Consider the following 25831-nt stretch of genomic DNA (forward strand, 5'->3'; position numbering starts at 1 on the left):
ATAGCATATAACATTGAAAGTTTTGACACCATTCATTACACATTAAAAAATGAAAAATGGGAAAATAAAACACTCTAACAATATTTTTCTTAATTTTTTTTTTGAAAGAATAAGGACTTGCAAGATTAGTTTATCTTATAACTACATTGTACTGGAATTAATTTGAACTCTAATTTCAATCCATCTCTCTTAATTCCAATGTAATTTATAGGTTAGACTAGGTGTTTTATATTCTTAATTCAAGATGGATTAGAATTAATCTGACCTTGCTATCGAAACCCAATTTTCTCACTTAGAAAAAAAACCTAGCGAGCCACGATGTGGTGGTTGCCCGGGCTTAATGATCGAGAAGAATGATCATTGGCGGCGCTGCAATTGGGCAAGGATAGCTTTGAAGGGTACAGAGGACTATCGATGGATGATATGGGTATAGCAATGGGGCAGTGGTGCATAGTTATTGAATTTAGAACTATTCACACGGTTAATGAGTCCAATAGGAAATATACTAAATATAAATAAATAAATTTTAAAAATTAAAAGATAAAAAATATTAGAGATTATCTATTAGATCATCGCTCAATTTTTCCATTCGACATTGAAATTGCTGATTAATGCAATAGTAAGTGGGGCTAAACTAACCCTAATGATCCTTGTATACTGCACCAATCTCTAACTACCACGTCACTTGAGTGAACTAAAAAGTATGATAATGAATCATCAATTAGAATACCTAAAACTAGATATTATATTAAATATAAATAAAAAATTTATTTAAATGTTGTTCTTTATATCACATGGATTTATATTTTATACTATTCTTTAATTACAATATAAATATAAAATAATTATAAATTATCTATTTTTTAAAAAATATAATAACATATATATAATATACAATATGTAAAATTTATTGATGTTTTAGCTTGTTATATTTACTATAATTTTAAGATATCTAAAAAATAGAAGGAACTATTTTTTTAACTTTCTACTTGGAAAAGAAATAATTATCTTCTTTTTGGAAAGATATGATTATTAAAATATCACACCATGTTCAAAATTGCTTCATCCAATCGCAATGCATGTATGTTAAAGCATCGTAACAAAACATTGCTTGTGCAATTGATTAGTGTTTGTGTAATCAAAACATGGTTGGGTGAAATCTGTGATCTAACACGAGTAGTATATGATCAATCAAAAAAATATTTGGACTAGTTTTGGTCTATATTAAGTTTGTGTTTAACTTGAGTAAAATTTAATCGAACTAAATTTGAAGACTACAACCAAAATTCTACTCTTTGGATTGCCCGATCGTTTTTTTTATTTTTTTCTTTTAACCAGATGTGTCAATGTCGTAAAGATTAGATTTTATTTTGTGGTCTCATTTGATTCAATACAACTTAGAAATTGTTTTTACACGACCAAATAACTCCTTGATAAATGTGAAGTGGGTAAAATACGTATATTTGGTTGCACACTCATGCATATTGGCACTTTTTATGTATGTCCAATAACTTCTAACAATAAAATCGGATTTAATTCTTGGGAACAGCATAAGCATCAACCCCGTTTCAAGTTTCAACCAAGGTAAAGAGGAAAATTTATCCATCGAGGTTGTAGGCTGCGAAGAAAAATAAAGCTAAAGAAAAAAAAAATCAGCTCTAGTATATAACTAATTTGACCCCCGAAAATAGTATAGAAACAGTGGAATGCCCCCAATCTGACGGCCAAAACCGTTCAATCTCATGCGATGAGACATCGTTTCCATGAACCGGATCCCACCGTCCACCCGACCAAAGGAAGCATTTGACTTCCATCAAAGCCGTCCATTAGGGTGAACCAGCCGGGCCCCACAGGTACAGTAATCGCTCACCTGGAAATCCACGGTCCGGCGCACCGCCAAGAGGTTTCTTACACCAAATCCTTGACGCGAATACGCGCATATCCGTCTCAAAGAGCCCAGACGCCCACGCCGCCGTTTGAAGACCCCCTCGTTCTCTCTCTTCTCCTGTCTATCTTTCTCTCAAAATCTCAATTGCGTCAACAATTCACCGCCGACGAAGGTAAAATATCGCACCTTGCTTCCTTTCTGTAAATCTTTTCAAGAAAGGAAAAAGAGAAATGTTTAATTTGATTTAGAATTGTTGGCCGTTTACCTATTTTCCCGTTAATTCTTTGAAATTTCTTATCAAGATCTTAAATTGATGAATGCAGTTGGTCTTAGAGGTGGATTCGAGGTGGGTCTTGCCCCATTTTGATTTACGGTTCTTGATTTTTTTGGTTGTCTTTTCTGAATGTTAATATGTTTTAATAAGTGGGTTTTGTGTGTGGTTGTGCAATCTATTCATTGCGATAAGTTTTGGGTTAGATGCGATTATCGATATTTTCCGTTTTCTTGGTTTAATTTGGTGATCGCCCTCTTTATCTGGACTTTTTTAGTTGGGATTGTTGAGGAATGCGGGATGTTTGTCTTTAATCTGTACAGATATTAAGATTTCATTCAAGGAAGTTGGGAAAGAATTAATGGAATTTTTATATGATATCTGTTGATAACCAAGAAATGTGATGCCAATTGTTTCCTGCCATTTGGACTGTTGTGTCCAGAAATTTATGGAACCATATCTTGTCTTTTTTTTTCCCCAAGAACTCTTTCATAATCTGCGCTTTTTTTTTGGTGGGCGGAATTTTAGAAACATTGGGTTTAATTGTTAGTTCTTGATTCTTTTTGTGTTGATGTTTATTGTAATTCTGAATGAAATTAAACTACTCAAAGAGTCATTGTTTTTTCATTTCATGGTCTTTAAAGTTTCTTCTCAAACTGGAACTTTCAATTGGGAAACAACATAATTGGATGATTAAAGCTTTTAAATTTTCACAGGTTATCACATAATTTCTTTTTGTGATTCCCATATTGTTTACTAAGATACCTTTCTCTGTTTTCTCCTCCTTTTTTCTCTGTTGCATGATTACATTTTTTAATTTTTCACAAGTTATCACATATTTTTTTTTTTGTGATTCCCATATTGTTTACTAAGATACCTTTCTCTATTTTCTCCTTCTTTTTTCTTTGTTGCATGATTGCCCCTTTATATGTCATTAATTGATTTGGTGGAACTGATGATGCTCTGGTTGTGAAAACATTGTCATATCACTGGCTTTCACAAAAAATATCCAATAGACAATCTTGCAAGGAATTTCCTAGTGTTTTTACCTTTATTTTGTAAATTGGTGATGGAACATAACTTGTAAATCACTTTCTCAAGGACCTATCTTCTTTGATGTCCTTGTAAACAATATTCATGGAATTCGAACCACCAATGGCCAAAGTGCAGCATGGACCGTAGTTAGATAATGTAGAAAATAGTCTATTACTTCCGGTCTTCTCTTTTTGTTCATTCTTTGGCTGGTAATAGATTTTTTGTTCATATGTCCATTCTAGCCAAAATCTAGAAGTCTATTATGAATAAGGATTGCTATGCCAGTACCGGGCTCCGGACAGGTTGTCTGGCGGCACGGGTCGGTCCGGCCCCGTACTGTACCGGGCCTGTACCGACATAGCAGAAGAGGCAGAAAAGAGAGAGACGGTTCTGCTGTGAGGAAATGAAAGAGAGAAAGCAATATACAGTGGCTTCCCGGCTTCCGCCTCCTCCACGCAGTGGCTTCCCAGCCTCCACCTTCCTCTCCCTCTCCCTCTCTCCCCTCTCTCTCTGTTTTTTTCTCATTTTCCTTATCCTTCTTCTCCTCCGTTGCCGGTTCTCATTTTCGTTGTCGAAATCATCCCGGTCCACTACCGATACGGCATGGAATGCTTCTAATCGGGTTGTTCAGGATGGTTCCGCCGACCATGAGTATGAAAGTACTGATTTTATGTCCCATGTCTCATTGAAAGCATGTCAAGTTCCATGTTTTTGTCCTGACATTGCTTGACCTTCCTCTGAGCTGTTTTACTTGCTTTTCTAGAGTTAATTAGAGGCATCAAGTAGTACCAAACTGGAGCTGACACAACCCTGTAACTTCTTGATTTGCAGCAATATGGCAATCTCTTTTGATACCCATAGCCTAAAACATGACATCTAATCTTGTTTGAATACCTGCCAAATGTATGCTCAAAAGTGAAGGAAATCTCTCTTTGCAGTTCTTGATCCATGTATATAGATTGGAGTTTTTCATCATGTACTCAACATCTGAACAACAGATCACCTTTGCAACTGTGGAACTTTGTGAATCTAGATTTTTAGTAGTCGATAGAAAGATCCTCTGATTCATGCACTTGCGTGCATTCTGAATGCTACTCTATCACATTTGTGCATTCCACATTTTAGCTTTCTTGTAGCAGGTTGCATTATCAACTCAAGCAATAGGTTCAATGTGCACTACTACCTACAAGAGAACCAGTCTAAGTAAATGTTGGGGCACATCTTCCATGGAATATGAGAATTACAAGTTCAACTCCTTTTAATCTGCATCTAACATTAATTTATGTACTGTGGATTTCAACTAACGACTATGAAGTTCTTAGTGACATGCACTTAAGGATTTCTGAGGATATGCATTTGTTGTCCCAGATGTATGGAATGTGCATATTGACTTTACCTTCAAAACTAATATATTGCTGTTCATGGTCATCAAAGCACCTTCATTGCTGTCCCCGCAGACAAACACAACAGCATGAAGTGAAAGCCAGCCTCTATTGGTTATGAATTTAAGAACAACTTATTGATGGCACGACTTAATTCTGCCTGGTTTCCTTAGGTTGAAATATCAATATGTTCCTGTTAATCTGATTTTGACTGATCAAGTTGAACATTGAGCAATAGAGTTCTTTTTCTATCTAACATCAACCAAAAGGATGCGCTTTTTGATTTATACACGTTGGATTCAATGGGTGATAGTTTTCTTTTATCATGAGAGGGAGGACTGATTGAACCGTCCGTCTATTCATGTTGGTTTGTTTCTGCATTTTTTGGTAATAGTGCAGTCAGGATGTTGAAATCTTGCACCATGCTTCTAATCACGATTTGTTTAGTCACTATGTTAAAGAGGATGCTAAGTGCTCACAATGATTGATCTTGCTTCTTAGCTGCCAAACTAATGTAGAATGATTGGGTTCCATATTTACACCAGTAGACAATTTGGTTTCTCAAGATTTTTGATGCAAACCTACAAAAAATCTTAGCTATCACAAATGGTTTTCTCTGCAAACAAAAGGGATAAGTAGGAACAAAGAAAAATGTAAGGAAAAGCATAAGGCAAGATATATCTGCATTATTGTTCATTTGATCTCTGTGGTCTCTTTAATATATAGTTTCAGATTCTGTGTACGCTACCCAAAGACCACCCCTAAAATGTCTCTTCCTGTAAATTAGATTGTAGGGAGCTTCGCAATAACCTACGAGTAAAGACAGATAAAAGTAGGAATTGATAGCAACTGTTTGGGGCTCATGGTTAGAAGCAGAGAGGGAAATATATGGGGCATTTAAATCTATATATGAGGTTCGTGCAATGGCCAATCCCCTAGTGAAGGCTGGCACCTTCTCTAGCCGCTCTCAGGGGCCTTCAATATTCACCTAAGTGGCCAATCACTTTGCTTTGCCTTACTAAGTGGGCAATTCATCACTTTAAACTGGAATTTTGAACCAGACTACCTCCCATGGTTCCCTAATCAACTTTAATCCCATTCCTCCAACAAAACTAGATCATGATTTGTAATATTTGTGATGTAATCCCTTAAAATAAAAAAAAAAAACTTGATTCAAACCCATCTAACCTAGATGCTTTAACAAAATAGCTAACATGCTAAAAAATATCATGTGGTACATGCTTGAAGAATGTTATTTATCTGAGTGAACACTGACATGTTAAATTTTAAGTATAACCAACTAATCTAGATAATTTTAAGTGAGGAAATTATTATATCTTGAATTACATTTAAATATACAACATAATGATATTAATATTATGAATCCTAATACTGATTTATCTATATTGAGTATTGACAGTTGAAGACTATATTACAAAACAAATTAGGAAAAATTAGCTTAGCTCAATTTTATCCAACCATGTTTTTATGATATACAGAATTTGTTCCATGAATATTTCATTTTGCTGTTGATAGAACAAGATTTTTACAATGCAAATTAATTTCAAGTGATGGTTAAATGGGAAATCTTATACTAGTCATGGACGTATGAAAATCTGAAGATAGACTTTAGTATTCTGGTTATATTCAACAAAAGAAAATTCTTAATTGTTCAGGCTGCCCACTTATTTCTTCCCACTTAGTTTAATATTTTCACATATTATATCTGGAACTGGTCTTATTTTTATCTTATTCAATTGCTAGCAAGACATGTTCGATCCATTCTAGCTATGGATTGCACCTACAGTCTTGATCCACAGAAAAAAACATTTGATCCATCATTCTCTGCAACTATGATTTTTTTCTTAACCCTTCTTGACGTTCCTAGTCTGTTGGAAGCTTCACTTGTAAACACTTCTGAGATTTGCAATCATTATACTTGCTCTAAGGAATTTCATATGGATCCAAATCTTCCCTATAAAGTTAACTAATGTTACAGATATCTTTAAAGATTGAACTACTGACATCAACTGCGTATAAATTAAAAATGATACTAAATTTGGTGTTCAATGACCATGTTACCTTTAGACTAGGAGGCACAGTGAGAATGGGGAACATGTCTACTCATGGAACTGCCACTCTCTGGTCCATGGCTTCCCCTGCTCTTATAAAAGGATCCTCCCTTCTTGACACAGTTTAAAAAGCATGGCTAGGTAGCTAATTAACAGTGATGTTGGACCAACTTAACTTTGGCAACATTTTGATAACCTGATCTGCATTAGACAACACTGGTTAGGAAAAAGAGAATTCTTTGGTTCTTGCATGCTTAATTCTGTTGGGTCTTTTCCTGTAGCTAATCTTAAACTTCAGGATGCCACCCATAAACAGTTCTTGTCACGCTATTGGAGTACTGAATCTTCTGCTTCTTGTATTGACCAAATAAATTTTTAGTATTATTCATGATGCATGATGTGTACCTTCTAATTCTTAAAAACTTATGAAATTGCCATGGATTTACCAGTTAATCCAAACTAATTGGGACAAGGCTTGTTGGTAATTATTATGGTTATCGCATAGATTAATTAGATCCATGTACTTAACGAACTAGGAATTTCTTGTCATTCTAATTGTCAACTTCAACTGATCATCAACTTATGACTTCATATATATCCTTGGATGTATGCTTGGTTAAGTGTATTATCCTTCTCTTAGTTTAAGTCTAGGCATTCTTGACTGATTGAAGGAAGCCAAACTACCTTATTTATCTTTCATGAAAGTGATAATGTTAAATTTTTTCTTGGTTTACTGCATTGTTAACATATTCCATATCCTGAGGGGTAGGCAACAAATATGTTCATCAATTACATGACGTTGAACCTTATCCATATAATTTCTCCTGAATGTATTCAGCATTAGAGATCATATTGTGCTTCACTAGTTTCAGCCAAGAAAAGATTAGTGCAGTATTGTAGATGATTATTATGCATCCACCATAGTTTTGTATTGTTTATTAATTAAGTAGGCATGTACAAAGTATAGTTAGGAGGCTTTTTTTTTTTGTAAAAAAATTGTTATCTATGAAGATATACCTTTTTGACATTTTTTGTTGTAGATATTAGGCAATTTGGACTATCACATGCTAATCCTTTTAAATATGTTGCTGAATTACTAATTCTTTTCTTTAGGTTCTTTACATGTGCTTATAGACGGTATGCCCTATCCTAGGTGAACTCTTTAAATAGCTGGAATTAGAGCAAGAAATGTCAATGCTTGTTTCAAAGTCCATAAGACTATAGAATGGCCTTATTAGCTCCTAAGAGGGACTGATATATGAATTGAAGCCAAAAGGATATGGTGATGCCTGCAAGAATCAAATCAAATAATGAAGGGCCCAAGGAATTATAACTAACATCAATAAACACATCAGAAAGAAATTATTCATTTTGGTTCTTTTGGGTTAACTGAATTAAAATAGATTGTTGAAGTAAGCACCACTTGTTCCAGGTTTGGTTTCATTCCAGGACATAATTTCAGATTAAACTAGGAAAATCTTGTTCGGAATGTATAAGAACAAACCTTAAGCCTAGTTCAATCTGGTAGAGAACAACCTGTAGGAGATATAAATATTGCAAGGTTATGTTGAAAGTAGGGATAAGAGTATGAAAGAGGAATGGTCCATTAGAAGGCAGATGCATATAAGATATGACATTGTCATCTTTGAGAGGTTTTGTTTCTCAATTTGAAGTAAAATTCTCTATGGTTGCTAATTTTTCCCTTTCTTCCCATAACATCCATGTTTAGTTCAATATTGTCGTAGGCATGGTTTTCATATTCATTAGGCAATGATGCTAGTGCAGCTTAAATAAAATGTCTGTGGCCTCGAAAACTTGATGTAGGTAGGCCATCTATTGCTTGAAGTATCGAACATAGCTAATATGGATGTTGTTGAAGTTTGGAAACTTGAACTATTGTAGGTTCTGTTCATAAGGCATAATTGCCTTTTTCCAAGTAATGAATTGAGAAATTCGATGATAGTTCGATATAGATTAGTGAATGAGCCTATCTGGTAAAGCAAGGGGGAAAAAGGACAGGGGAATGTCCTGGGAGTTGCTGGTATCAGGGAGTGAATATGTATTGTGATATTTGGTACTATGGTCCTGAAATGTCTCCTCTTCCGACTCTTGTGCTATTTCTACTTTCTTTGAAGTAATGATATAATTAATTTTTTTATTTTTTGGGATCAACTGGGATGCTTATCTGTTTTTAAACAATATCAGTGTGAAGTTGGTCAGATGCAGCCTTTTTTGCTAATCCTAACAAACCCAACTTGATCCAGTAACCAGCTGAGTCCTTTTGACTAGATTTGCTAGAATATTTAACCCCATAATCAGGCTTAATTTGCTTGCACATTTTGAGAGACCTTGTCATCTGAATTTTTACATGATAAAGGGACTTGAAAATCAAAAAAAGAAATACCAGAAGATCCTAAGTCCGAAATGCACTTTCTTCCTGTTGATCTGGTCTGAATTGATCGAAAAGTTTTATTTACAACCTCTTCCTAGTGATATTGATCCTTTCTAAACTGATTGGGGGATTAGATTTATAAGGAAGGTATTGAAGCCGGCTTCGGGGATGCCTTTGCAACTGCCGAATGCTGGTCCCTTTGGTTAAAAGGAATAGGGGATTTCTGGATGTGAAGAACAAGTTCGTGACAATATCATTTTCCTATTAAAAGACTGCTCTCATTTATCTTCTCCTTGTAGATTGGAAGAAATTGTGGTGTTTTTTTTTTCAGTGGTTGCTTGTAGCCTACTTGTGTTGCTTTCTTCATTTTGGTTTCTTCTCTTTCTTTCCATCATTTTTTTTTCATTTTTTCTTTCCTTTCTCTCATTTATCTTGCTTTTTTGCTCCCTTATCGTACTCTGTATCTTTTCATTGTCTTAATGTGGGTGATTAGGGGTTCCTAATCTTTCCTCAAAAAAGAAAAGGAGAAAAATGTTAAAACCGATACATGATCTGGCAGTGTGTTCTCTGACAAGTTGTGAAAAAGAAGGGTAGAGGTAATTGAGTTCTGACACACACCCACACATCAAGATGGATGGATGGGAGAGAGTGGTGGGTGGTTGATATGTAGGAAATCAAGATGCACTCATCCTTATAATGTTGTTGCTTATTTTCATGTGAAGATTAGAATGGGGAGAGGTATTTAGGCAAGCAATGTAGAGATGTGGAGTAAGACAGATATAAACAGGGGTATCTCTTACAAAGAAAATAACTTTGTAGCTCATATTTTAGCCATTGGGTTAATTTTTCAATGTACAAGATTAGCGTAATTGGGTAGATGGGTTTGATCGGATGGTAGTCTAGCAGACGTTGAATAGATAAAATATTTTTTTTTAACCCAACTAGACTAAAGCCAAGTTGATTTGATCAAACTTCTTATAGCATAAACCTTCCAAAGCTTATACCTTTGACATTGTAGAACTTCTCATTAGGACCCTCACCCAATATTAAATTTGCAAATCCCTTACTTGACCTGAAATGAATTGGGTATGTCAAGTAATAAGTGGATCAAGAATTGCCCTCGTGATCCATATTTTCTGGGTCCTTCTTGTATATTGATATTGTATCTTTCTATGATGATGAATGTTGATTGATCATTATTTATAAAAAAATATGATACTATTTCTTGCAGTTGCAGTTGTTTCAACATATCTGTTGTTTGGTTTAAGCTTCCTTCCTTGTAAGTAAGAAAGACATCATACTTGTTTTTAGATGGATTTGTATTTATTTCAGTTCTAATTTCTCTCGTGTTTTGCAAGGTGTAATCATATAATTATGTTATGCTGTTGTTACGTTATCAAATGATAAATATATCATGACATACCAGAAATAATTTATTGAACTAATTAGAGTTTCTCCTTAATAACTGCTTAAAGTTTTTAATTTTAGTAAATCCATCATGTCAGTTTTTACATTAGCAATCAGTGAAATTTTGTTTCTTTTATTGGTATGAATAAATTTTAAAATTATGGATAACTGGCATTAAATCAATGGCTCATGTGTGCATATGTACATCAGTACATATATTTGGAGTGACTACTTGTTTCTTAATGAGAGAGAGTACTCCCTCCTCTCAAGCCTTGTACACTGTAATGGTTGAATTCGAATACGAGACCTGGATTTCAGTCCCTCAGCATCAGTCACTTGGAGAAAAGTAATTGCCTTTAGCCTCTCCCAACCTTCACCTCCTCTCTCTTTTTCCCCCATCCTCTCTTTCATCTCCCCTCCTCTTTACCAACATCCATACTTTGCTGTTCTCTGTTGCTATTCTCTCTCATCAGGAGATTTGAACATGTTAGCCAAGGAGATAGGTGAGGAGGTAGGGGATTGTGACAGGCCAGAAGGTATTAGGTAGGAAAAATAATTCTAGCACATGTTATTCTAGCCTTTGAAGGGTACAAAGTTAGCAAAGTTGCACGACTGAAATATGACGGTTAAAAGAAGTGGTATGAGTGGTTAATCCTATACAATTTGGAGCACAATGTTCCATAAAAATAGTTTGCTCCCTATGTTTGTGGATATGAATTAATATATTCAGGTCTATGTTTGTATGTCTGAATAGGCAGATAGATGGGTGGCTATTTCTCATCCTGATTCTTTACATAGCTATCTTTTTCTTAGAATAAGATTATCATCTTTGATTATTAACATATATTTATAGAATATATGTTATTGTCTATTTTCTAAAGCATTAGAATATCAAGCAAATTCTTTATTTGCTTAAACAAAACTCAAGCCAGGGGGAATCTTTATCAACCATAACGATAACAACCACTTAAATTAACCATAGCATGTCATGCATAGATAACTAATCAGGCATGCTGACCAGTAAGAAGAGTTAAATGGTCTTGTTTTATCTAAAAACATAGAAGATTGGTGTTTACTTTATTCTTAGGGTTTTAATTATCATATAGTAGTATGCTGTTATGGGTGATTGAGCTTAAAATCTTGGGCTTGCCACAAATGCTCCAATTATCTTAACAGAGGCACATCATTCTGTATTTACTAGGCCTGTAAACAGGTCAAGTTTGACTCAGGTCAGGGTCAACAAAACCTGACATGGAAGCTAACTACCTGACTTGAGAACCTGGTAAGCCAGGCTAAACATGCACAGAACACAAACCTGGTCAAGGTCTAGGTACCTGACATGACCTGACATCCTAATGTTAGTTTTGCAATCTCTACTTGGGAGGATGAATAACTGAGATGAGGGTTAGGATTTAAGTGCCATGGTAGCAGTACATGTGGGGGGGATGGTCTGGTGACGAAGGGGTTAATGGTGTGAAAGAGGCAAGGAGGTGACTATTAGGTTTAGGTGAGGTCGTGGCCATAATGGCTGGATTGGGTGTTGGGGAGGGTGTGGGTGGACTAGAGATGGGGATGGTGGGGCTTAGAGAGAATGGGTGGGGCGATGAGGTTTGGGATGAGGTGGTGGGGTGTTGATGGCTGAGGCGATGATATGCATGGTTTGGAGGTGTAGGAAAATTAGGGAAAGTGTGGAGTGTCACTGAACAAGTGAGAGTGAGAAAGAGGAACAGTGGAAGTATGGAGATAGGGGAATGAAAAGAGCATATTTCGCTACTGGTGGCTGATGCGAATCATTGGTTTGGCAGGTAGGAGCTGGAGACAAATAGAAAGAGGTGCCAAATTGAGATAAGAGATAAAGGGGGAATTGGGTTGTGAGATAGGACATTATGTACAATATCATAATATTATTTAAGATCTATATAATACCATATGTATTATATAAAATCTATTGTTTGTGGATAATATATGGGTTGGGTTGATGCAAACTCAAGCTTGAGTTGAATAGTAAGTTGGGTAATTTGGTTAGGTAAATGTATGGCTTTTTGAGTAGTATTTGTAACCCATACTCTGCCTAATCAAGTCAATTTGGATCAGATTCTAGTCGAAAAAACCGACTTGCTGACAAGACTATTGTTGACTAATGTAAGTTATAACATGTTTTGTTAAATCAAAACCATTCATTACATACTGGTGCAAGATGATACATCTACTATGCAATAAACCCAAACATATTGAACCTCAATGGATCCTTGGTTCCATGACTTGTTATAAGAAAGTTAAACATACTTGAACATACTTGACTTATGATTGATGCAACTTAGGAGAAGTAATCAGTCAGTCAAAAAATCTAGTAGTTTTTTTTGTCAATAAACGTATGCTTAAATTCATAAAAGGCATATTGTTTCTCATGGAATGAAGGACATCTCTCAGTTCAAATTGTTCAAACTAGTTCAGAATTCAATGGATCTTGAGACATGATGGTGAATTAAAACCAAGTTTGAACTGGTTTAAAGAAGAATAGCATATACCCCATTAACTGTTTTTTCTCGATATATGATCTATGCACATAATGTGTGATTTAACAACTTTTGGTCATTATATAATGATTTGTTTTTTACGGTCTAAGGGTTGAGATCTATAAAACTATAATATTATTACCATAGAAGGGATCTCATTATAGTTTGTGGACTAAAGTTATGTCCTATGTCTTTGATGTCATTTCTAGTTATGTGCTTATCCTAGATGATTAGGATATTGATTAGCTTGGGCAAGTCAAATGATGCTTTAAATGATCACGTGTCTACTCTTTATTATACCACCATCCTTGCTAATCTAAATTTTTAGAAAATGTTTTCCGTAAAATTTGTGCCTATATGTTAATATGGTGAACAATGCTTCAGGTATTGCTTCTGCCAGGGCATTGAGACAATAGCTTAACCATCTAATTGCATCCCATGCAACCATGAGGTTTTAATACATTCTTCTGTTCATCTTAAGACAAATATATTTGTTTCTTCAATTAACTCAATGATTGTAAAGATCTATTATGCATAAGGCTGGTTAATTTAATAAGCTCTTGTAAATGCAATTATTAAAAAAGTGTAATAAGGAATTCATAAAATTACTTGTTGTTTTATAGGCTTTCTCATATTCAGTCAGAAGACCTTAAAAGTCACTCTAGGTGGGAGAATCGAGTCTATTCAGAAAGAATCACAACAATTCTCCAATCCTAATGAAGTCATTCCTCCGGAATCCAATGAACAACAATAATTACTTTGGATCGACTTGCAAATTTGTGGCACTGTAGTAGTAGAATCATTACCAACGGCATGCTTTGCGCCTAAGTGCAAAAAGATAGTGCAAGCTTTGTATAGTTTCAAATAGGGTTTTAAATACCTGTATCAGATCCCATACCATTTTTCCATGAGATAGTATGGTGTCAGTACCGATGGTATCTACCAAAACTGAAAGCTTCTGAAAAATTGAAAATATAATAGTATCAGTTGGTGCAATCAGTTTGGTACTACTAGTACACACCGGTACATAGCGGTATAGAGTGGTATGACTAGTATGTACTAGTATAGCTTTCAGCATCCTGGCACGTGATCATTGCCGGTTGCATGCCGGATGGGTACAGTACGAGTTGTACTTCCATATGAAGCATAAGCAATGAATTATGTAGAGGTTCAATTAGAACTTGGTAATAACTAGGAGCTAATACACATCATGCCAGCTATTTGGAAATCACTGGAAATGTCCTTTATGACCATTCATCTCAATCAACTATTAAGTTCTTGTTATTGCAAATCTTTTCACATTGTTCTTTTGTTTTCTTTCGTGTACATGCATCCACATGTATTCAAATTCTTTTCTTTTCGACGACATCTTATGTCACTGTTCCAGATGTTTATCCCCCCTCATCATTCTTTGTAGATGCAATTCTGCATTTAATCTAGCCTCTATCTCAAATTTCTAAACTTTACTATTTCGACTTTGTGCACCTTTCAGCCTAGTAATATGATTCTTATGACATTGCTACTCTTCCATTATTATCTTATAGTTCTCCTAGGTCCTATCAGAATAGGATAATTTGAGATCCCCTAAAGAACATCTCTCTCATTCTTCCCACTTTAATTCTATTGAAAGAAACATTCTTCAATTATCCTCCCATTGTTTAAAATATTGACCCAACATCAAATTAAACACTTTAATGCCCTATATGCTGATTTTAACATACCTAATTGGCTAATTCCACGTATGTCCCTACTCAGAGTGCACTTTATGCACCTTGCCTTTGGCCTGAAGTTTCTCAAACACGTATATCCGAAGCTTTTATTCCAGAACTTATTTAGTTACAGAATCAATTTGTATCTTTCTATTTCTGTAATAAAATTTCTCTAGTATTAACTTTTGAACAATACTCTGCTTTAGCAGCTATTATTAGGTCTTGACCTTCAAGAAGAAATAAGCAATTCTTCCATTATGAGTTAGTTTGATGGATCAAGTCATGATAAGCTGAAATTTGAGTACTAATATGTTAACCCCTGATGAATTGCTGACAAATTCTTGGCTAAGGTGGCTTTCATGAAGAGAGGCTGCTGCTTTAGAAGCTAAAGGCCGATTGGGTGTAGGGAAATCTTATTGTTGTAGTTTAACATCAAACAACCAGCAAGCGATCCTTAAGAATCTTCTAGGTTGGCAGAGTTTGAAGATGAAAAAAGGCAAGCACATGGAACCTTCTTCGAGTTTGCATGCTTATCTCGTGGTTATTGAAGCAATTCGATTTGTGACATACCATTTCTCAATCAAAAGTTAAAGCTATACCTTGAAATAGTATATTCGAAAGGAATTTGTTGGAGTTTGATTGATTCTAGTTAATCGCTATTTATGATGTTGCATTGATGGGGATAATGGTGTTATCATAAGAGAACTACATCAGATGACTTTGTTTGCTTATTCTAGAAACCTAAACAAACTACAATTTGTCCCACCTTTTTTTTCCAAGAATATCATTCCTCATGCAGTTGCTATCTTTCAGAACATAAATGATCACATTCTCTAGGACATGATATCATTAACTAGAGTAAGATTTACTGTTTTGGTATCAGATCCGGTACCGGTAATATTTTGGTACAATGTTGGTACACTCGGTAGGGGGGTCTGTTTGGCATATTGACACTTGGTACACCTCTCGTATCATGTACCGGTTTGGTATTGGTGTTGTACGGTATGTCTGGTATGCATCGGATACTGACCAGTACGACATACCATGGCTAAAGGTTCTTGTTGAATTTGGAAACAAGAGGTTTCTTAGCCAATATTTCCATTAGTTATTGAATACAAATATCTATCATATGATATTGACGGTTATCCATGAATCGAAGCTTCCTAATGGCCTCAATGAAGTGAGTCTTATACCCTCAGTTCAAGGTTTGCCATATTTACTTGAACATCAGTTCCTAGCATGGCTAAGCCTATGCAAATACAAAGATTCTTCCTACTACATTTGTAAGACTTTCCCTATGCGCAAGTAGTAAATGCCCGAGAGCCATCTTATATGGTTTTTCATCCCTATATCCCCTATTATTGCACATTAAGCTGTCCTTTATGGTACTAATTCCTTTCTTTTCTTTTAGTTTCATTACACATCCACCTTAATGTCCTTATATTTGCTAAACTTATATTATCACTCTTTGGCCATTTTTACTTCCCGACATATTGCTCTAGGCAAGTTTGGGTCTTCAAGTGTTTTGTAACATTAGATTCTGTTATGTGACACATGTATTGATATTGCTACTCAATATACCTTGCTTTAGTTCTAATGGGTACATTCTTTGTTTATGTTTATGTACTTTTGATTACTAGATTCAATCGAAAAAAGATAAAACTACTAATTTGGGCAGTCCTTGTTCCAACTGCATCCTTGTCTCCTCTCGCATTTTTATAGAGTTGCAGGCCATGTTCTTTATTTTGGTTTGAATAGCACTTGGGCCTTTATTTTCCAAAACTTGTTCCATAATTCCAACCAGTGTTGCATGGACACAGATACTAGAATCAAACTTGGATGTATGTCCATGTGTCATACTTGACAAGATGAAAAAAAAAGGGATACAGGGATAAATAGGAGAAGATATAATTTGAACTTAAATATCATTTGTTTGAATATTAAAAAGAAAAATTAAAATGATATTTGTTTGTTAAGGTCCTTTAATATACATGTTTATCATCCAAAGTTCTTAATTAACTTAAAGAATATAAGAAAATAATATTTTTCAAAGTTATTTCAATACCAATGTCATAATTTTTTAAAAGGAACAAACACTGTTTTGTAATGTCGAAGTGGACGGTCAAGCTCATTGGTGAAAAACTCCAACTTGCCACCAATCTTTAAACCTGCAAGTTGAGAACTTCAAGAGTCTAACACATCCGATTAGGATACGTATCCCAGATGAATTTTTGGAGGTGGATGCGAGTGTCTGGGTAACACAGATTTTAAATATTAGCTTGTCCCTTTCATGTGTCATTAAAACAGAATATCCTCTGAAAGTAATATACACCAAGGGAGTTTCTATTGTATATGATGTAGGTCCAATTAGATGACTAATCTACTCGATAAAAATCGTTGATTCTTGATTTGAAGATTTTTTTTCTGTGAACTATCTTTTCTCCCCTATGGATGATTTTATTATTTAAATTTTGCTAGGAGTTTCATGTACCGAGTATGATTGGTTTTCCTAAATAACTCTAATGAGTTAAAACTGGATCTGACTACAGCCTAAATTTAAATGTCGTAACTACTTCATAGTTATAATGTTACTGGATTATTTTGTTTGCTTGATGAGATGAAGCTATTGGGCACCATTGTCGTCTATTTTAAACAGGCTATTGGGAGTAAGACTCAAGATCTGTGATTTTTTTTCTTATTTCTTTTATTTTTTTAAGATGATTTGATTTGGTCTATCAAAGTTAAAGATTTGGATTATATTTAGGTCTATGTTCTTGTAAAATTCTATGGTAGCAAAGGGCTATGCTGCTATCCAATTCCTTCTATCAATTAATGACCACTATATCTTGGCATATGCAGTGCATGTGCTTCTTTAGCAAAGGATGCATGTGGTGACACAATAATGTGCTTTTTCTTTATAAAATCAGAGGACATCTGAATGCATTTTTTGGGAGAAACTTGATTAGTGTAGATCTACATTGTGCTGTGGTTCCTTTGAGACCCTGTACAAGTTTGATTTCTTTTTAAAACAATAAGTGAAACTCTTCAAAAGTTTTCTTTTAGTTACCTTCATCCTCATGATAAAAAATAGTTTATAAGAATTGATAATCATATGTTGAGATTTTTCTCAACTTCCACTCCTTGGGAAGGAAAATGTGTTTTTCCTATATTTTATGTATAGTGTGTTTCATTCTATTCTTTTTCACTGTGAAACCCTTTGTGTTGTGGTGCCCGTAATTATAGTTGAAATAATCATTCAGGCTATATATGTGATTTTGGAACCAAGACCGTTGATTCCAGAATTTCCATCTATTGGATTCCTTGAAATATGCAACTATTGCTCGTGTTATTTGGCATGATCTTAAAATTATTTTCCAATCATAGTAAAAGCTACTAGAGCTAAAATTTACATCTTCTTTTTTGGTTGTTTAAGTGAGTTTCCTTTGAGAGAGTGTGAATTTGGTGAGACAGAGCCTTTAATTGTTGATTGAGTTGATCCTTTCAAAGAAAGTAAATATTGTCACGAAGTCCCTTAGTCGGCATTCACTGTGTATCAAGCACATATTTTTGGATTTGATTTGGTTAGATGCCATCCAAATTTGGTCCATGCTTAAAAGACACCTATTTTTAACTTCTATAGGATTTTAAACTGGGTTTCACTTTTAAGATAAAGTGCTTGTGAGGATAACACCCATTCTAATCTCTGTAACAATAATATTGTGATGGTTACCTTACAGACTTGGTCCCCAACTCATCGGAGAGTTCTTGTGAAGGTCTTCCTGTTAGGATTACTTGGACTTGAGTTTGAGAAACCAAGGTGCTACTAGTGGATGGCGTGGAGCACATCCAATTCCTTTTCCGGTGTGGTAGCAAGGCTAGGCATTAAGAAAACATCCATGGCTTTATTTCATGTTAAGTGATCATATTGCCCCATATGGTTTAATATTGTAGTATTAGAGCTTATGAACTATTGCTCCACAAGATGTATGAAACCATGTGCTGTCACATGAGGGGATGGATTCCCTAATGTCCCAAGCCACATTGGATTTCATTAGGAGCAGACTAAGGTGATTGGAACACTTCCACTTTAGAAAGCTTTTTTGCTCTAGTGCACTTTTATCCATAAGTCGAGGGGGTTCATCTACCTAGAACACTAGGTCAAGGTCAACACGTCCTAACGTGAGCATTATTCTTTCATGAACTCCAATTTGATGTTTTTATTTCGAGGGAGAACAGTTATCAAATGATGTTCACGTGAATAATAAGGTTGTTCAAGGTGCAACTGTGAAGTTTCTTTCTTCTTTCCTTAGAGACTATTCAGAATAATAGGAGCAACATAAATTAGCAGGGCATAAAGTGGAGGCCATGCATTGCCAATCACAAGAAAAAGGTTTATGTTAATTTGCATCGAATCTTTGTCTAGATTGTGATCAGTTATCATCTCCGGCTGCTCTTTCTATCGGCAGGCTTATGTAAGATGATTGCGGTACATATCCACGCAACCATGACGGATTCATGTGACATGGAGTGGCAGTTGTAGTCTCTTGAAGTATTAGTTTGACATCTAGTATGAATCATGTTAGATAAAATTGCTTATAATATTTACAATTATCTATAGGAAGCAATACGTGTCTAATAGAAAGTTCTAGGCGTAGATGTGACAGCTCAGGTCAAATATTAATGGTTGAGATTTGAATTCCATAAACTGGTTTAACATTGTGATGCTAGTTTCAGTTAGCGCAGGTCAACTATTAACATTGTGTGACAGTTAGTGCACACATTGTACATGTAACAATTATTCTGTTCAGGATAATGACAATTGAAACTCAAGATATTACTAGCTTATACAAGTGGTTGAATGTCTAATAGTTTATATTGACATATTAGAAGAAAAAAAAAAATCAAATTTAGAAGAGCTTTAATGAATAAAATTCTTTTAATCTGATATTAAATAATTTGATGATTATATAAATTGCATAAAATTTCTCTATTTTGACAAATTTGAGTGGTTCTCTCAATATGCAACATATTGCATAAATACCACACTGGTTTCATGAGGATCCTCCTCTAGGATGGGAGCAAGCCTGGCAGAATTTAGAGTGAGGGTGGGATCAAACCCAGGTCACCAATATCCAACAACCAGTGACTTTACCAACTCAACCAGCTGGTGCCCTTGAGTATTGTTTTATAATTAGAGTAGATTGTATTTTTCATGCTAGTTGAGGCTAATGCAAGTTTTAAGCATGCCTTAAATGCTCATCTCTGATCAGGTGCACATGAGCAATTTTATATATTCTTTTTTGGGGATTTGAGAAACAGTATTATATAGTATTTTTGATGCTTCAGTTTTCAATTCATTTCTTGTTTTAGATAATTGGAATTTGTTTGGTAGGAGTCTGGCCTAGGTAGTTCCTGGTATGCCCTTGTGAAACCTTACCTTTATTTTAAAACTATGAACTCACTGTTTGGAAATGCCTACAACATGTGCTTAATCCAACAGAAAATATGCTCTCGATAGTCTTGTGCAGAACTAAGCATTGCACCCCATAGGTTAACAAGAAGAAGACTGCAACTTTAATGATTTTTGTTTTTTTATCCTGTATAAGATTTGGCTATGGGAGGTCACCTTTGTGCTTAGATATTGAGGCAAAGGGGAGTGGAGTTGTATTGGAGTAGTTTTTTCGCTTTCTTTTCTTGATTTCAGTTGTTGTCTCTTTGTATGGTTGGAGACCAGTCTTCCTGAGTATAAAGAATGGCTACTGCTCTTTCTTGTTTTATCTGTCTTTACATTGATGGGCAATAACTGAATCTTTCAGGTTGTGTGCTTTGGAAAGACGAACTGATCATGAAGCATCATCTGAATGACTAGGGCATTATGTCTCGCCTGATTGATGGTCTCCCTGATGAAGTTGCTATCCAGTGCCTTGCACGTGTGCCTTTCTACTTCCATTCCATGCTACAGCTAGTTTGTCTCTCGTGGAGAGCTGCCCTTCGTAGTCCCCAGCTCTTTAAGGCTCGCTGCGAGGTTGGTGCTTCAGAAGAACTGCTTTGTGTCTTGGCATTTGAGCCTGAAAACATCTGGCAGCTCTATGATCCTCGTAGTGACTGTTGGATGACTCTTCCTGTCATGCCATCAGAAATCAGGCATCTTGCTCGTTTTGGTGTGGCCTCCATTGCTGGGAAGCTCTTTGTGATTGGCGGTGGCAGTGATGGGGTCGATCTATTGACTGGAGACCATGATGGGATCTTCGCCAGCAATGAAGTTTGGTCCTATGACCCCCTCCGCCGTGAATGGACACAACAGGCTCCAATGCTTGTACACCGTGCCATGTTTGCATGTTGCACATTGAATGGTAAGATCATTGTAGCAGGTGGCTTCACAAATTGCAGGAAATCGACATCGAAGGCCGAGATTTATGATCCTGAGGCTGATGTGTGGGAACCCCTTCCAGATCTCCGGCATACCCATACCTCTGCTTGCTCTGGGGTTGTCATCGGAGGGAAGATGCATGTCTTGCACAAAGGGCTTTCAACTGTTCAAATATTGGAGGATGAGGAGCAGCAATGGGTTGTCGAGGACTATGGTTGGCTGCAGGGTCCAATGGCAGTGGTCCATGGGGAGCTGTACGTGTTGAGCAACAGCTGCATTTCTAAGCAGCCAGCAGAGAATGTGCCTGATGAGGTTGTATCATCTGCATCGGAGTTCCAGAGCCGGATTGGGTTTGGTATGATTGGACTGGGAGGTGAGATATACGTCATTGGAGGAGTGATTGGACCTGGCCCACGGAATCAATGTATCAAGCAGCTGTCTGATGTAGATGTTCTCAATGTGAGGAGTGAGAGACCGACCTGGCGTCCAGTGTCACCCATGACCCATTGCTGTGGGAGCATTCTGGGGTGTGCTTTACTGAGGATTTAGATTCTGCAAGATCTTGGTGGGATTCTTATTGGTGACAGGTGCTTCTCTCTATTTTGAGGATGAAAAGACAGGGAGCTTATTATTTGTTTGAGATTATCCTCTTCATTTCTTTGGGCTCCTTTGTTTTCATGTTGTATTATTGTAATAGCTTTGAGAGGAGCTGTTTTAGCTTTTAAAAGGGATGGAAAATTGGGGTCATTCAGACTCAATGAGACAAGTGATCTGTTATTGTGGCGCATTGTCAATCATCATATACACCTCTGTTGTTGGGTCTACACCAACATATAAGCTTTGAATGCAAGAACTAATGGAAAGGTTTGTGCCTTTATTTCCATCTATTTGTGATGCAATCTTGTGAGCATTTTGTTGGAAAAATGGACTATCGCATCTCTGTTGTCTTGAAATAGGTCTAGCTGTCAAGGCCCATAGTTTTAGGAACTATTGGTTCTTTGAAATGGCCCGTGAATGCTATATTTTCCAAAATAAACACATGCTGGTCATATCTTCTGTTTTGAGAACATGAACAGAACTTTGGGTTGGCTGAGCGAGCAGATGCATGGATGACTTGTCCCATAGTTGATACATACATTTTTAAGCACTTTGTTCTTCCAACGTTTTTAGGCTCCAAAGATGGTCATACATTTTTTAGCTGGTGAGGCAATTTGTTCTGGTAATCTTCTCAGGTGGATATATGCAGTGATGTTCCTCAAGAGATTTCGTTATCAAAGTTCGAAAAAAAAAGGAACAAGAAAAAATTATGCCATATTTTAATAGTTTGCAAAGGTTTTATAATAAGTGTTAAAATGAATAACATAGAAATAGGTTCTTTCTATATTATATTTTATTCATGCAATAATAATTTATTTTTGTGGTCTAAGCCAACTCAACTTTGTTGAAGCCTAGATGGGGTTTCACAAACCTTTAAGGGCCAGCTTGGGTAATCCAGTAGGATTAGACTGGATTTGTGGATTGGGCAATTCATTTTCTATTGGATTCATGGGTTTCCTGTAGTAGCTAGAAATATAGTGAAGGATAGAACAAACAAGGTCAAACAAAATGAGAATATATTGAATGGCTTAGTAGCTTAAGAGAAAGGACAAATGGTAGTGAATAAAGGATGGATGAAATGATTATGGATCTTATCCAACAAGCCTAGTCAAAAGTAATTATTTTACCTATTTGGTCATGTATAAGTTTTCAAGATTTACCTAGTATACAATCGATCTGGCATTCAATAGACACCTTGAAGAATCCTCCTCTAAATCTCTAGGGTGAAATTTAATAAGGATCATGCTTCTAAATTGGAAGCTTGTTAATTTTGGTAGATCTCCATCTTACAAATCCTCCTCTCTTACTTCAGTTAATCCTAAATTGGTCAAGTCTCACTTTATCTTACTCCTATTTGATCAATTGTACACTTAATTATTTCATCAAAAATGTACACTTAGTTGAACCTAATTACATTGAACTATACCATTGGCCCTTCCCTTACTTTCAAACTCTGATATATGCATCTTGATCCAATTTCTACCATCTTATTCCATTCCAAACATAAATCATACTCCTCGCTACTTGATTCTATACTCAAATAATCAATTTTGAGTTTAATTGAACAAGTTCTTTGCTAATTTCTCCAAATTAATCTGAATAAGCTAATTTAATTTTACTTGATCTAGCTCGACTCATTAACCCAATCCAATTTTCTCCTAATTCCTCTTCAATTCCGCCTTTCCTTCACCCTAATTAATCAAGTTTGGGTTAGTAAGTTGAGCTAGGTCGGGTAAACTTGAATTAACATTTTAGAGCTCAAGGAGGTAGAATTGAACTTAAAATGATTCACTTTTAAACTTAAGTTTAATGATATTTGAGAGTGGGTGAAAAGTGAGCTCATTTTGGGATCAAAATTGAACCTTGGCTTCCCCTTATAACCTACATGTCCCAATTAACATTTAAGAGACATCTTGACTCCCACTAACAAAAATCATTGCAAAAGTATCAAAAAACCCACTTATTCAAAATAAAAGGATGAGAATATCAAGTATGCTTGAAATTTTTGAGCTCTAACTCTACCTTTGTCTTTCAAATTGAAAGAAAAAAGCATGCCTAGCTTTAGATCTATGAAAGAGAATCCTATCCATTGCATTAAGCCTTCATCCATGTCCCTCTCTTGAACTCAATAAATGGATGCCACTTGGCATCCTCACAATCCTTCTCCAACCCAAAAATATTCAAACTCCATCATGGATCTTTTTCTTCTCCAACTATAAATAGCCTCTAAAAGGAGAGAATTCGATGCATCCTTCCAGCCATTTCTCTTCATTTTGGAACCCTTCCTTTGTTCTTATTTCCCCCTTTAGTTTTGGCTTAGGTTCCTTTAACCTCTCCTCCATCTTCTCCTCTCTCCTAGCTTGATTCCTTTAGATCTAGATCCCCTTAATCCAAGGAGAAACCTTATTCTATGATTCAAGGAGACTAAAGGCATTAAGGAGATCTTTGATTCTTGCTGATGTACTTCAAAGAAGCTCTTTCCCTCTTAATTTCTTTTACTTTACCTTTGCTTTGATTCGTGTAATGATGATGCTAGCTTTGTGATTTGTCCTTGATCAATAAAAATTCTTCCTTGATATTGATTCTTTTTGCTAATTTTAGTTTAATTCTTGCATCCTTACTTATTAATTTATAATTTTTTGAGTTCTTTTGTTTTTTGGGTACCTAGATGGGAAGATAGGGTCCAACTTCTCTGGATCATACACCTACAAAGTCCTTTTTTTATCATTAAATTCCTAATTCATAGAACCTAGGAAATATAAGAGGTGAGAATTCATAGTTTTTAAACCCCATCCACCATGCACCTATTCAACAAGCTTTTTTAGTTGCATACTAGGCTCTTCTATAAAAGGAAGTACAACCCTAGGCCCTTATGCCTAGGGCTAAAGAGGATGCCTAACTCCTTAAACTATCCACTATAGCACTTTAAAGCCTTGTCTAGGTCAAAATTTTATATTCGCTTATCTACCTTCTTATCTTTCTAGCTTCTAAGCTATAAAGAACTGGTGGTGACTCTATACCCACTTTGGAATGTGATTATGGCCCTTTCTAGGTTTGATCCCAAGATCCTCATATGTTCCCCTTGTTTAAGCCTCTAGCATCTTTATTAGGCTAAATATCCATTCCCTAGTAGAGTCCAATAACAAACATCACATCAACCCATGTTTAGTCTCTAAAAGGCTTGTGCTACAATATTCCTAGTCTAACATGAGTCATAGGTCATGTCTACTCTGATACTAGTTGTAATGATATAGAATCTCACCCAAATTATTAGCCAAAAGTTATTATTTGGGTTTTTTTACCCTATATAAGTACCTAAAATCTAGTCAGAGGACAACCAATATGAGACCAAACATATGTTTCTCAGGTCCTCAAAACAAACATACTTCAATGCTTACCATCGATAATTATTACTAAGTGAGATGGAACTTGCTACTAAAATTTTTTAAATGGAACCTATGACCAAGTAAATTAAGCTAATGATGGGAATAAAGATGTTGTTGGGGATGGATGACTCAAATTGAAGGTGAAGGATTGGAAACAAAAGTTGCTAGCAGAGGAGGCAATGTATTAAAAATAGAACAAGGACCTAACAGATAAGTATGAAGCTGCTTAGACATATTCCTCATTTTGGATATATCTATGTATGTATGTATGTATGTATGTATGTATGTATGTATATATATACATGTATGTATGAATGTATGTATGTATATTTTCTAGGATGCTAGAATTTGTGCACCACTTGCAATGTTTCAATTTTTGAGAAAATCTCTGGTGTGTCTTGTGTGTATAGTGTGATGCCAAAAATAGTGTCCACCCTTCTTGCAATATTTCTAGCATATTTTTTCTTTGTTTTAGGGAGGTTGTCGCATTTGTCATAGGGTATATAGGCGAAAGTATTTAGGGTTTACAGTTGTTCATGAGTTCTTCTCCATGTGAGGTGGTGGTCAATGTTTGTATTTTTGTTTGTTCGTTTTTTGGTTAATCATGATATAGCATGTGTTGCTTGGTGGGTGGATTTGAGGAAGTTGGGCAAATAATGGAAAATAATATATATGACAATAATATTATAATAATAATATGATTAATAATATATTATAATATAATATATATCATGAACACTCTAAAATAATATGATTTTTCATTCCTTAGATAGTTAGGGCAATTTTACCTATTGGACTAAGGGGCA

The 25831-nt window shown here is 35.5% G+C and overlaps 1 protein-coding gene across 1 annotated transcript; it reads left to right on the forward strand.

Moving 5' to 3' along the window:
- Positions 1–1906: 1906 nt before the first annotated feature.
- On the forward strand, positions 1907–21929 carry LOC103718088 (F-box/kelch-repeat protein SKIP30-like). Its single transcript, XM_008806737.4, has 2 exons — positions 1907–2060; positions 20489–21929. The coding sequence occupies exon 2, from the start codon at positions 20548–20550 to the stop codon at positions 21589–21591; it is 1044 nt and encodes a 347-aa protein (XP_008804959.1). The 5' UTR covers positions 1907–2060; positions 20489–20547; the 3' UTR covers positions 21592–21929.
- The last annotated feature ends 3902 nt before the right edge of the window (positions 21930–25831 follow it).

The sequence above is a fragment of the Phoenix dactylifera genome, unplaced genomic scaffold (genome assembly GCF_009389715.1).
Source record: "Phoenix dactylifera cultivar Barhee BC4 unplaced genomic scaffold, palm_55x_up_171113_PBpolish2nd_filt_p 000085F, whole genome shotgun sequence".
Classification (NCBI taxonomy): domain Eukaryota; kingdom Viridiplantae; phylum Streptophyta; class Magnoliopsida; order Arecales; family Arecaceae; genus Phoenix; species Phoenix dactylifera.

Bases quoted from the DNA above. Each gene is read 5' to 3' on its own strand.
- LOC103718088 (XM_008806737.4), top strand. From the start codon at position 20,548: ATGTCTCGCCTGATTGATGGTCTCCCTGATGAAGTTGCTATCCAGTGC.